This window comes from Vipera berus, assembly GCF_964194415.1.
Source record: "Vipera berus genome assembly, chromosome: 1".
Lineage (NCBI taxonomy): Eukaryota > Metazoa > Chordata > Lepidosauria > Squamata > Viperidae > Vipera > Vipera berus.
Window position 1 is genome coordinate 71714869 of NC_138202.1, and position 13684 is coordinate 71728552.

General features: G+C 43.6%; 1 protein-coding gene across 1 annotated transcript in view; it reads right to left on the minus strand.

Annotated features, from left to right (window-relative positions):
• TTC9 (tetratricopeptide repeat domain 9) overlaps positions 1–11805 on the minus strand; it is a gene marked incomplete at both ends in the record, with an annotated part of 47967 nt that extends 36162 nt beyond the window's left edge. Inside the window, one exon of the mRNA XM_081314283.1 lies at positions 11364–11805. Coding sequence (XP_081170409.1) covers positions 11364–11805 — 442 coding nt within the window. The remainder of the gene's footprint in view (positions 1–11363) is intronic.
• Positions 11806–13684: the final 1879 nt, after the last annotated feature.

The following is a 13684-nucleotide window of genomic DNA, read 5'->3' on the forward strand; positions in this document are numbered from 1 at the left end:
CACATGTTGTACTTTGACAATATTTATTATTATTATTTATTATATGGCAATTAGGAAAAGAACTAGATCATTGCTCTCCCTTTAGGAAATTGACACTGTATGAGCCATTGCAAATGACTATAAATAAACCCTGCTGTCTGAAGATATACCTTTTATCTCATCATCTTCCAGCAACATTCCTCTATCCTTCTTCCTATTTTTTTTGTTCTTTAATCAAAATAGCTATCTTGCCAGTAACAAAAGGACCTCAGCTGCAAACATCATGAGTGATGAACAGAAGCAAGTTGTCAAAGTTGCTTGAGGAGATGCTGCTGGTTTGGTCTGAAATGGTCTTGCATTTTGGAAAATCTTATGACTATGGTACTTTGATAGAAATGGAAACATGTCGTAGGATCTAGGACTCTATCCATTATCTCAACTTTAGCATTACTAATCCTAGAAAGGCCTAAGGAGGTTGCAGCATCTGCCTGACCTTGGCTAATTTTATTAGAGACCTCCAAGAAACACATGACTATAGTCTAGACTGGGAAGGCAGTGATGGCAAACCATTTTCATACTGTTGCCAAGAAAACAACTTGGATATGTCCATAAAACCCCTGAGTTGAGGTTAAGTAGTAGAAGACCATCTTTAATCCTAGAAATGGAATGGTTTTCTCCAGTTCTTTTTTGTAAAAGAAAAAGGTGCCGGAACTCACACCTGTCATACAACCTGCCTTGCCTACCCTACAAGATTCCATCCAAAAAAGGTGCCGGAACTCCGTTCTGAGCGTTCTATGAGAAAAAAAAGCCCTGGTTTTCTCCCATTAAGTAGACTGAAAACTCCCTAAGGCCATATTTGATAGAAGTGACTTAGGCAGAACCTCCATTTTAATTCCAGAATTTCTTAGCTGCTCAGGGTTGGGCTTTTACTCTAATTTTACCCAGAGACATCTACATGCAGTTGACTTTGCATTGAAAATTATTTAATGGGAGACATATCTTTAGCTACAATTATAAAAAAGAAAGATATGTAGATTTTACAATCTGCTAGGAATACTATCCTACTGTGCAACGTGAAGATGAACTACAATAAGCTCTTGATTTCACTTTTATGATTTCTACTCTGCATGAAAATCCCATTTCACATCTAGGCAGTGTGATAATTATAAACCAAGCCACCCCATGATGATGCTGGATAATGGAAGAATAGTTAATTATAGCCTTCTAATTCTTATAGAATCTAGTTATTGCAGTAAAAGAACATTTATGTGGATTGCCTCTGATTCCTGTCCACAAAAGGGATCCTGCTCCAGGTTTAAGTAAGACTGAAGGGAAAAGCTAGACACCTCATCTTACTGCTAAAAAACCAAAAGCCTTTTATCTTTAAAAGAAGGAAGTCTTATGGCAGCTTAAATACATTTATTACTGTCTTGCTGACAAGATATAACACTGATATTTTTCCATGAATTTTTTTGGTGAACATAGTTTGCTATGCTTACACATAGTAAACTGCACCCCAGTTACTCAACCCAATTCTCTGGGTTCACACAACACAGTGAACCATACAGTAACTGCATGGGCTTATGACTTTTGTGGGGGGAAAAATTAATAACAACATCAGTTTTCTTAAGAGAACTAATAGAGATTTAAAATGCAAGAATCCAGAAAGGGTGGGGAAATACTTATTACCATGTAAATCAGGGATGTCAAACTGCTGGCCCATGGGCCGGTTGCATCACGAGGAAACAACGCCCACCCCATTGCCGTCCATGGGAAAAAACTTCCGATACGTCACACGACGTCACGTGATGTTGCGAGTTTGACATGTCTGATGTAGATTATAGATCAACATTTATAGCATGCCGGCTGAGGAATTCTGAGAGTTGAAGTCCACAAGTCTTAAGTTTGTCAAGGCTGGACACCCCTGCTTTAGAGGGTTTCTGCCTCACTTTACTTCAGATGTGTAGTATTTGGGGATGTTTCAGTCAAGAAGAGGACGAAATTTATCATTTCACTCTGAGGGTGGTCATAAAGCTTAACGAATGAATTACAGTTGATACAGTTTAATTTTCAGATTAATTTTCCATGCCGCAAAGATATGAATCAGCCTCCAGCATCATCTTTCTCAGAAGCCCTCTGTGTACAAATGGGCCTAAATTATCTGTGCAAAAATAGGACAGGAGGGAGTGTTCTGTGGAAGGTGGGCTAGAATTGTGCAGGTAGTGCTTTTGTGAATTGTTGTTCCCCGTAGCAACAATTTTGGGAGTGGCAAGCCTCCTGTAACAGCCCCTCCCACAATATCTCAGAATTCTAAATTAGGTCACCAGGTCAGAAAGCTTAGAGTCTCAGGTATAATGGCTACCACAAATTAGAGTTACACACACACACAAAAGACAGACCTGTAAATAACTGCTTCAGTGTAAGCTGAAACTGAAGGACTGTTTCTAGGGTCTTCCAGATCAACACCCATCCTTATTTAATAGCAGGGGCAAGCAAACCAAGGGGTAGACAAGCTGGTTCCCCTCCCTCCATCATTGTGGCCACCAGCTTTGTTTGTTACAACCAGGAAATGGACAGGCAGACAGGTACAAACGGGCAGACAACTCCTGCATACATGGAGTTGATCCTGAGGCTATCCAAAGCCCCCATGATGTAGAGATGCATGTGCGGGTGTGAAACTGTGCTACAACTCCAACTCTTTGTGATTTTAAGATCCAAAGGGGATTCAGAGAATATACCTTTTATCATCCTACCCTGTTCCCTAACTTTGAAATTTTTTTTTTGTCATAGCAGATGACCTTGACTGATCTTGAAAAAGCTAAGCAATATTGGAGTATTTGGGTGGGCAGACTCCGAAAAATACCAAGGATTTGGAGAAAACATCCCAGAATGTGGTGGTAATGACATCCTGTTCTGGACTGTTATTAACTCAGCCACAGGGATGCATTCAGGTACCACCAGGTAAGCTGAAGTGACATTCAACTCACTGAAAAAAACTTTTTTTTTACATTAGAAAGGAAAGAGCCAGGACAAAGGCAGTTAAAAGAGGGTTATGTGTTTTAAAGTTCAAGGCAATTTAAGAAGTATATGATTCAAGAATAAATATAATAATAATAATAATAATAATAATAATAATAATAATAAGAAGAAGAAGAAGAAGAAGAAGAAGAAGAAGAAGAAGAAGAAGAAGAAGAAGAAGAAGAAGAAGAAGAAGAAGAAGAAGAAGAAGAAGAAGAAGAAGAAGTAGTTGGAAGGGACCTTGGAGGTCATCTAGTCCAACCCCCTGCTAAGGCAGGAAACCCTATACCATTTCAGACGAATGGCTGGCCAGTCTCTTCTTAAAAACTTCCAGTGTTGGAGCATTCACCACTTCTGGAGGCAGGTTGTTCCACTGGTTAGTTGTTCTAACTGTCAGGAAGTTTCTCCTTAGTTCTAGGTTGCTTCTCTCCTTGACTAGTTTCCATCCATTGCTTCTTGTCCTGCTTTCAGGTGCTTTGGAGAATAGCTTGACTCCCTCTTCTTTGTGGCGGCCCCTGAGATATTGGAACATTGCTATCATGTCACCCCTCACCCTTCTCTTCATTAAACTACACATACCCAATTCCAGCAACCGTTCCCTATATGTTTTAGCCTCCAGTCCCCCAATCATCTTTGTTGCTCTTCTCTGTACTCTTTCTAGAGTCTCGACATCTTTTTTACATCCTGGTGACCAAAACTGGATGCAGTATTCCAGGTGTGGCCTTACCAAGGCATTGTAAAGTGGTATTAGTACTTCACATGATCTTGATTCTATCCCTCTGTTAATGCAGCCTAGCACTGTGTTGGCTTTTTTGGCAGCTGCAGCACACTGCTGGCTCATATTTAAGTGATTGTCCACTAGGACTCCAAGATCCCTCTCACAGTTACTACTATCGAGCAAGGTACCACCTATACTATACCTGTGCATTTGATTTTTCCTGCCTAAATGCAGAACCTTACTTTTTTCACAATTGAATTTCATTTTGTTAGATAGTGCCCAGTGTTCGAGTCTGTCCAGATCCTCCTGTATCTTAAGCCTATGTTCTGGAGTATTGGCTATTCCTGCCAGCTTGGTGTCATCTGCAAATTTGATGAGTTCCCCATCTATCCCCTCATCCAAATCGTTGATGAAGATGTTGAAGAGCACTGGGCCCAGGACAGAGCCCTGGGGCACCCCACTACACACTTCCTTCCATGTAGATGCCGTTCCATTGAGGAACACACGCTGAGTATGGCCTGTCAGCCAGCTACGAATCCATCTGCTGGTGATGCTATCTAACCCACATTTTTCTATCTTATCAAGTAGTAGGTTGTGATCTACTTTATCAAATGCCTTACTGAAATCCAAGTAAATTAAATCTACAGCATTCCTCTGGTCCACTAATTTTGTCACTTGGTCAAAGAATGCAATAAGGTTTGTCTGGCACGATCTGTTTTTGACAAACCGATATGACAAAGGAGTATGTCAAACTGTGAAAGCAATCCATTATTAAGTCCTATGGAAATGCATGACTCATGAGTAAAAGCATCCGGTTCCAACCTACTGACCCAGGAATGCTCAAGTTCAGTTTCATTATAACATCAGGATTTGCCATGGCTCCTACTCCCCCCTCACCCCCATTTCACAATTTTATTCAGAAGGAGGCTTAAGGAAATCAAGTTCACTGCTAATGCAAGGTTATGTTCAGACAAGGCATCACAGCTGAATAGCTTCTTCAAATTCATTTGGTCATTAATAATGGAATTTTATTTTGTAGGAGTGATCATTCTTTTAATATCCTAACCATTTCATAAAGCAGCCACTTTGATATTTGATATACAGATCAAAGAGCTCTGCAGAGAATTTGATTTTCTTATAATAATATATGATAGCTATCCTAGATTTGACAAAGCCCATAAGAGACCACTCTATGGATCAAACCAAAGATTCCCAGTGATACTGGCAATTTTATCTAAATAAACAGATAAAAGGATGGAGATGAGTCAGAATGTTTTCAAATCATAGTTTATCACTCTCAATTCACTTAATAATCAGATTAAGTCAAAGCCAACATCCCAAAGTGAACAGAATGATTCAATGTTCAGAATTTATCCAAAGCCAAACAAGCAACTTGACATACTAGACATGTTATCCAGGGTTTCTAAACTGTCCATGATCACTCCAATTGCTAAGCCAACAACCTCTGCCAACTCATTTTCAGTTACAGAATTTGGGAATTAAAAATATATACAGGTAGATCTTGTTTAATGACTATTTGAGGTAATGACAGCACTGAAAAAGCAACTTTATGATTAGTGTTTGTATTTAAGACCACCACAGCATCCCCATGGTCAGTGATAATGGGTTTTTTCACTACATAATGAACCACTAACTACCAATCCCATTTGGGCTTAACTTATCAATTTGAATGCTGTAGCTTTGGCAATACAAATGTTGTAGAGTGGTAATGCTTATATTTTATATGGTGTGGGGGAGGAGACACAAGGCAAATAAATTCTGCAATTTTACTGAAAAGAAGCTAATTTAAGTCTATTATCCGCAAGATGTATCTATGTTTCATTGATTAGTGGATGGGCTCTCCCTGCTGTTAAGGTTAATTATGCTATTCTCTACCTAGCTGACTTTAAATGCCATTCACAGCACTAACAAATTTTACATACATGCACATATATAGCTATAGTGTACATGCATATTATGCATAGACATACACACACACACACACACACAAACCAGCATACACAGAAGATAAATGATGCACTACAAGTTTACTCTTACAAGAAAATATTGCCTTCATCCTCACCAGCAGCATTCCACAGTCAAATCCTTTTGAGCGCTATAAAATCTCTACATAGGTGTCCGGGATGGTATATGAATCAAGATGGTGACCCCGTCACTGGGAGTCAGACAGCATATAAATTTAATAACATTATTTTCATATGTTACTGAAGCCACACTCCCTTTCATATGTGTAGTGCATGAGACACATGAGAAAAAAGGGTTGGGGGTCTTGAATGTGTGACCCATCTTGACTTCTTACAGTAAATCTCCCTATAGATGCCCCTGGACCAGGGCATGTGTTTTATAATGGTAATGCCTAGAATAATACCCCAAGAAACACGATTGCATCTACTCATCTAGCACTCAAAATGTTGTGTAGTGAGGTCTGAATAAATATATACAATGTGCGGCAGCTAAACCTATAATAATGAAATCTTATGAGAAACAGAAATAGTTTGTACTATGAAGCAGAGTTCTGAATAGCTTACTAGATTCTTTCAGCACACCAGTTCTTTATGCACACCTTTCAATTCTATTTATCTTCCAGCTCTGATTGATTGGCACCACCAATCTGATGATCATGCAGATATTTTCATTTAGCGATATCTATTCTTCAAAACTACGGAGCATTTCAGCATCCGCTGAATTATTAATAGTGAAGACCTGGCATCTATACAACACCATGTAAGCATGGAAGTGCAATGTGAGATGGAAACAAACCAATGAATGTCAAACTTCGCCACCCTTTCATCTGCCAAATGATACAGAATTACACTTGGGTGAGCAAATCAATGTTAAAACATGTGCACAAGTACAAGGAAAAGCAGTATTTAATGTCACCTGATAATCTTTCTCTGAATCACAGCTAAGAATGTAGGTTGCAGGGGGAAAAAATACTGCATCTGTTAAAATGTGTCTTTAAAAAGGCTAAATGTTGCATAGGCGGCCTATAGGAGGATCTCAAAGCTGCATTATCGTAGCTTCAACAGAAACTCACAGTTCACTGATTGCAACTTGAAGGCATGACTTGGATGACTGAAACAATGGTTGCTGATCAAAACACTGTCATTTGACAAGCTTCAGAACATTTGTCATCTGAGCAGCTTCAAAAACAGTTCCTCTTTATAAACCTCGTTCATGTTGTTTTCAGCAATAAAACATGGAGCAATGATCTCTCTGTATTGATGCTCAAATATCTGAAGTACATACAGCCTTTAGTTAAGGCTTTCCAACTTGAAGGCATCGATCAGTGCTAGACTATAACTCCTATGATTCCTAGTCAGCATGATTAGATGGGTAGGGATGATGGAAAATTGTCATCCCCAAGTCAGGGGGAAAAAACCTGCCTTAAGTACGGAAAAACACAGATTTTAGCTTACAACAAGAAGAGCATACCTACTACTCTCTCACACCTCCATTCTACAAGTGTCCATTGCAATTCTACATTCACAGTGAGAGTGGAGGAGCATATGTAAGAAATGGTGTGGTGTTTGTTTTTTTTCCTCCTGAAGAAGGAGTCAGAGAAGGATGATGTAGGGCCTGGCTTCTTCCCATCCATGCTGAAATGATACACTCAGTAAAAAGGACGAATGGGCCCAATAGTGTAAAAGGAGATGCTACAGAAGCTGAGAGACTGCATCATCTTAGCAGCCATGACAGGCTGAGTTTGTGCTCCTGGCTGGGCTCCCAAGCTATGAATCTCTCTCACTGTGGTCTCAGGGTCCAAACTCTGCTATTAGATCAACCTCTCCTGGCAGACTCTTATTTGTCTTTATACTGCTCAGAGGGAGGTCCTTTGTTGATCTTTGCTGCCACCATCATTTATTATTAATATCAATGTGCACGTTGGGAATAGGAAACCCCTCTCTCCTCATCCTCCATGACAGCTGTCATCTTTGGGGATGGGGAGACTTCTTAGGTCCAAGATATATATAATAATATGACACTGGGTAGGCTTGGAGCCCATGGATATGGGACAAAGGGCAAAAAGAGTATGATAGAAATGTATTTCTCACACTCAAGACGCCCAGAGAGAAACATAAAAATGCACGAGCTCAGAATTAGGTTAAGCCATGTAAGAGGAAGTGCACTGGAGGGCTATTGAAGCAGAAATATACATCTCTCCCCCACCCCGCCCCTTCCCCAATCTGGTGCACTGCTAATATGTTGAACTTTCACTACTCTAGGCCTTGGGAGGCCAATAAGATTGGAAGGAAGCAGAATGGGTAGAGAGTAACATTCATGAATTCATTGTTTCAGTGTTCTGCTATTATAGGGGTAGTCAACCTTGGCTCTTTTATGACTCGTGGACTTCAACTCCCAGAATTCCTGAGCCAGCTGTGCTGGCTCAGGAATTCTGGGAGTTGAAGTCCACGAGTCATAAAAGAGCCAAGGTTGACTACCCCTGTGCTATTATATAAAAGTGCTTTGTAGTTCTTGAATCTTGATACCTGAGGAATATGCAACACGTGGAACAGAAACCTGTGTAGCTGTCATGAAAGTTACACCCAGAGAGACTGTGTTCATACCACATGGCAAGACTTAGCTATCATTTGCTGAATAAACCACAATTAGCTGAAAACTATAAAACAATGGTTTAAGAGAACAGTGCCAGTTTCAGACAACACACTAAGCTGAAAAGTAAGCTAGCACCTACCAAGCAAAAGCAGAGACAGTAAAGTTCCATTTCGTCCCAGTAACATCTCTTCTGAACAATGCTTTTGTCTCAGGTCTGTTGCTCGGTTTACGCACCTCCGGAGTTTTGCCCTTCCCAACATATGGTGGGTCATGCTGGCCTGGGAATTCTGGGAGTTGAAGCCCACACATCTTAAAGTTGCCAAGATTGAGAAATACTCTTTTAGAAGTTTTGATTTTGATTTTTTTTATTAAAAAAAAAGAATTTAAAATGTTTCCCCTGTGTATTTAGGGTAAAGTTTATAGAAATTCTGCAAGGTCCGCTAGTATTGTGTTGACTGAGAGACTGATGAGCTATGTTCATATAACTGGCTATCATTGATTCCTTACCCAAGATATATGAATAAATCAAAGTTGTTGGGTCACATCAAATATTTAGAAGGGGTAAAATTTGTACCAAGATCCTCCTACTTTAGAGCCCAGACTCCTAAATACTAGCATTCTAGTTGCTACTGGCCATAGGTAACAGACAAAAATGAGTAGGTTGCCTTGTTCTGAATTCTCTAAAAAGTAAGTATTCCCATTGCTCATTGAAATCAAATTAAGAGTATTTTACCATCAGTAATTTTGAAAGAGACTCCACCCATGGTAGTATTAATGCCAAATCACTGAACTGATGATAAACAACTGGAAGAAACAGGCAGAGGAGTGGGGGAGAGGGAAGTGCTATATAATTGACAGCTGCAAAAGCAGAGAAGTCTTGGGGGGGGAAAATCTATGGACGTAATCTCTGGAGAACCAATCAATCATTTCAAAGTTATTGTCATCAAATTAGTAGCAACATAAAATTGCTGGCTCCTAATTACATTGTTCTTGAAAAATCACAAAAAATCCAGCTACTGTATAGATGCTGTGCTTCAAGGGGAATGTAATGAATGCTGCTCTTTCTCTTCCCTTCTCCCCACAAAGTTTCTGGAACATTCCTCTCTCCCCACTCCCATCCCCACTACCAAGGACAGACCATCTTCAGATTCCTCTTCTCTTTTATGAAACATTTGACTTTAGACCCCTTTGTCTTCTGCTGTCCCCCAAAAGGGCAATAAAAGCCAAATCTGAACAACTGCATTACACACACACACACACACACACACACACACACACAATCTCTTGGGTGGTATGTGACTTCCTCAATCTTGGGTCCTCTATCAAAAGGCTTTTGAGGGTTCTGCGCAGTATCTTAACTGTTCCTAGCACTGCGCTCTTCTGGACAAAGAGCTCTGATGTCCTGGAATCAGTTGGAGCCACTCTCCCCATTTAGGAGTCACAGCCCCACAGCCCCAAGTGCTTTTACCTTCAGTGGGACCACTTTGGCTTATGGCTTTCCACATCTCCTCTAGTTCCTCCTTTGGGCCTGGTACTTCTCAGACTTCCTGGACTTCTTCCTGGTGTTGTTGTTACTTGGCACCACTACATCTTTCACTACTGCTCTCTTCTGGTCTTTGTCTATTAATTTGTCTACTACTACTGGTGTCTGCTTGATTATCTAGTTAGTACATGCCTGTCCATCTGGATTTGGAACTCCCACAGATTCTTAGCCCTGTTATTCTCCTTCATGGCTGGCTGGGGGAATTCTGGGAGTTACAGTCTACACATCTTTCAGCTGCCAAGATTGAAAGACACTGGCCTACCCCTTGGGTGCTATCTAGTGTGGTAAATCCCTGGTTCTATGGATCTGGTGCTTAGTGCCTGTTCTTGTGCTGCTATGATTAGTGCTGCCTTTTACACACACACACACACACACACACACACACACACACACACAAAGAGACAGCACTCAGTGCTCTGGGGTTGTACTGTATGTGTGTCTGTGTGTGTATTAATTTTACCATTGCCCACAGAGTACATGGACATATATTTCCCTTAGGGACAAATTCTAGAAGGGCAATTGTGTTACCCTGCTATTGCAACTAGGAAAACAACAGACTCTTGCAACATGTTAAAGACAAAGCAACTGATTGTATTCTGCTGCTTCTGGAGATCATAAACACAACCAGCATTTTCCATAGATTGGTTTCCCTTAGATGGGAAGATTGGTGGCACTATCTACCGAAAGTAATACTTCACAAATCTGATGAACTGGTTTCAATTCATAAGAGTTTATTCTGGAAGAAATCTGCCGCAAGAATTACTTTTTTCACCTCTCATCCTTTCTCCCTTTAGGTGAACTGGATTGCAAGAACCTTAGGGACAAGGACCCAACGTTTTACTTTAAAGTTTCATGTACAGCAATAGCTATTTATTATGCCCCAGTTATTCAGCGATGTAGAAAGGTGCACTGCAGCAGATGTGCTTTTCAGCTGTTAGTGCGTGCACACACACACACACACACACACACACACACCCCAGGGCAAAGACAGAAGCAACCTACAAAGTATGCCGCGGAGAATGCCAATTCATCCTAAATAAATAGGGCCTATTTGCTGTCTGGCTAGAAGGAATCTTTCGAAACACATCTGGGATGCTTTTCCGTCTCCAGACTCCATGGCAGCAGGCGGCAAATCCCTGCGCCCGATTTCAGCAAAACACAGGTTTCCATCCCATTGCAGAAAGGAGGAGGTGGTGGGGGTGGGCGGGAGGAGAGGAAACGACACCTGTCATTGTCGCCGTCCCTGTTTTGTGACTCAATCTCGCTATCCAACTTGCAAACAACTGCGGCGAGAATAAGTATCTCCGTTTCCCCCCCCCCCACTACCCAAGCCGCCTTTGCCCTCAGCCTCCAAGACGAAGTTTAGTCGCAAAGCGCGGTCGGAGCGCTCCGGGCCAGAGAACCGCCAGGCGCTGCCTGCCTTCCGTCCGCTTTCCTTCCCAGCTCCTCCACTCACCCTTCTCTCTTCTCCACCCACTCACCCATCCACCCCCCCGAGGGCAAAACCCCCGAAAGAGACCTCCCGACCTGCCAGGCTGTTGTAACAGTCGATTTCGATGCTGTCCAGCAGCTGCCTCTGCTCGTCCGAGAGTTTGCCCAGGCCGGTTGCCCCCGCCGAGGAGGCGGTCGAGGCGGCGTCCTCCGCGTCTTCCTGGGCCAGCAACAGCCCCTTCAGCTCGAGCAGCGCCCTGTGGTACTTGCCGATGGCTTCCCGGCACTTCTTCTCCTTGTAGCACTGGGCTCCTTGGCATTTGAAATCCAGCGCTCTTCGGATCAGCTGCTCGGGCTCCGCAGCCGGAGAAGCGGCGGCGGCGGCGGCGGCTCCAACCGAGAACTGGCCGCAGCCGCTGCCCCGATGCTGGCCGCCCGCCGCCGGCCCGCCGCCGCCGCCCTGGGCGCAGTGCCCGTCCCCTGCTGCCCGGCTGCCCGGGTTCGGCTTCCCCGCGGTAACGGGGCTCTTCCGCTCCATGCCAGCCGCTGCTTGGCTCCTCCTCGCTCTCAGGGCGGCGGCAGCTCAGACGCTGAAGGCAGAGAGCGAGAAGCTACCTCTGCCGCTGCCGCCGCCGCCTCCTCTTCCTCCCTCTCCCCGTCGAAGGAATCAAGCGGCGGCCAAGGCAGCTCCCGGCTTGCTGGGGCTGCTGCCACCCTTTGGCTCGGCGCGGCTCCTTGCTCCCATCCTGCGGTCGTCTCCTGGCAAGAGCGGGACGCCGCCGCCGCCTCCGCCTCCTCCGCCTCCTCCTCCTCCTCTCCTCTTCGACCTGCCTCCCGTAGCGCGCCGGGCGCGCGGGGCGCGCGGGGCTGCTGGTTCCCGCGCTGCTGCGTTGTGCTGAGGGGATTTCGCTGAGGGACAATTGCTGGCAACCCAGGAGGTTCTGCCCACACGCAGAAGGGGCGGACAGGAGCCCTCCCGCTTGCCCAACCCGATCTCCGTCCGGCTCTAAAGGCACCGGTCGACGTATGGGAAGGGTGGGGGGACTCAGGGGATGAAGGGGAGACGGGAAATCTATCAGGTGACGTAGGCAGAGAGAAGGGAAAGCAGAGCGCCGCGCCCCGAAAAATTTTGGGGGTGGGTGGGGGGGGGAAAGCCACCCTCTCTTTGCCTCTGAGAGATCAAGGGAGGTAGGCTCTTAAAGGCACAGGCGTCCTGGATCTGAACGCTTGGGCGGGGAAAGGACGGGCTCGGGGGCGCCCTAAGCGCCTGTGTATAAATACAATAGTAGCTAGTGATGCTCACCTGGCGGCCGGGTCCGTTCGTGGTGAATGGCTACAGCTTAGAGCAGAGGGATATAATGCAAGGTCGTCCTTGACCTACGACCGCAATTGAGCCCAAAATTTGTGCTGCTAAGTCAGACCTTTGTTAAGTGGGTTTTACGACTTTTCGGCCCACGCTTGTTAAGTGAACCGCTGCAGTTGTTAAATTGAGTAAGACTGTTGTTAAGTGAATCGGGCTTTTCTGTTAACTTAGCTCGTCAGAAGGTCACAAAAGGCGATGGCATGACCTCGGGACACTGCAACTGTCATAAATATGAACCGGTTGTCAAGCATCCAAATGTAAATCACATGACCATGGGGGAATGCTGCAAAGGTCATAAGTGGTCATAAGTCATTTTTTCCAGTGCTGTTGTAACTTTGAACAGTCCCTAAATAAACCGTTGTAAGTCAAGGACTACCTGTAATGGTGAAATAGAAGGATGATCCTGGGTGAATGGGAAGAAATAAAACAACAGAACGAAAAGCAGCAGAATGGATAGTTGAGCCCTAAGTTCATCCACTCCTGGGTTTCTTCTACCTTCCCCTACCCCTATTGCAGTAGCTTGGAAGATGTTTTCTTAGTGTATTTCTTTCCTTTTCCCATTGCTGCTAAAAGCAACCTGATCTACAACAGATCACTTGTAAAAGGAGCTTTCTGCAGACCATTAATTCTGTAATGCCTCGTGTTCAAAATAGTGGTGCATAAAAACATTTCTTCCCCTCCCAGCTTCCAACTGGCGTCTTCTGCCTTGCCATTCGTACTATGAGTCAAATAGGATGAGTTTTCAAAATTGTTGAAGAGATGAGGCCTACGCAATAGGCAAATGTTCACAGCCGTTTAGTCTAATCACCTGCTTTTGAGTATGCCCTGAGCCCATTCTGTAGACATGCAATGGGCATGAACCTCAGAGTTTATAACTTCGCTCCTGCATGAATGGAACAGTGTTACATAAAATCACCATTGCAGACATTGGCTAAGATGTGAAGCTTGGGAAGTTAAAGTAAAAAGTAGCTATTCTGCTCCCAAACATTCCATTGGAAAGACGGCTATGACACCTTCCAGGGATTATGCATTTTGTCTTGAAAATTCATAACTG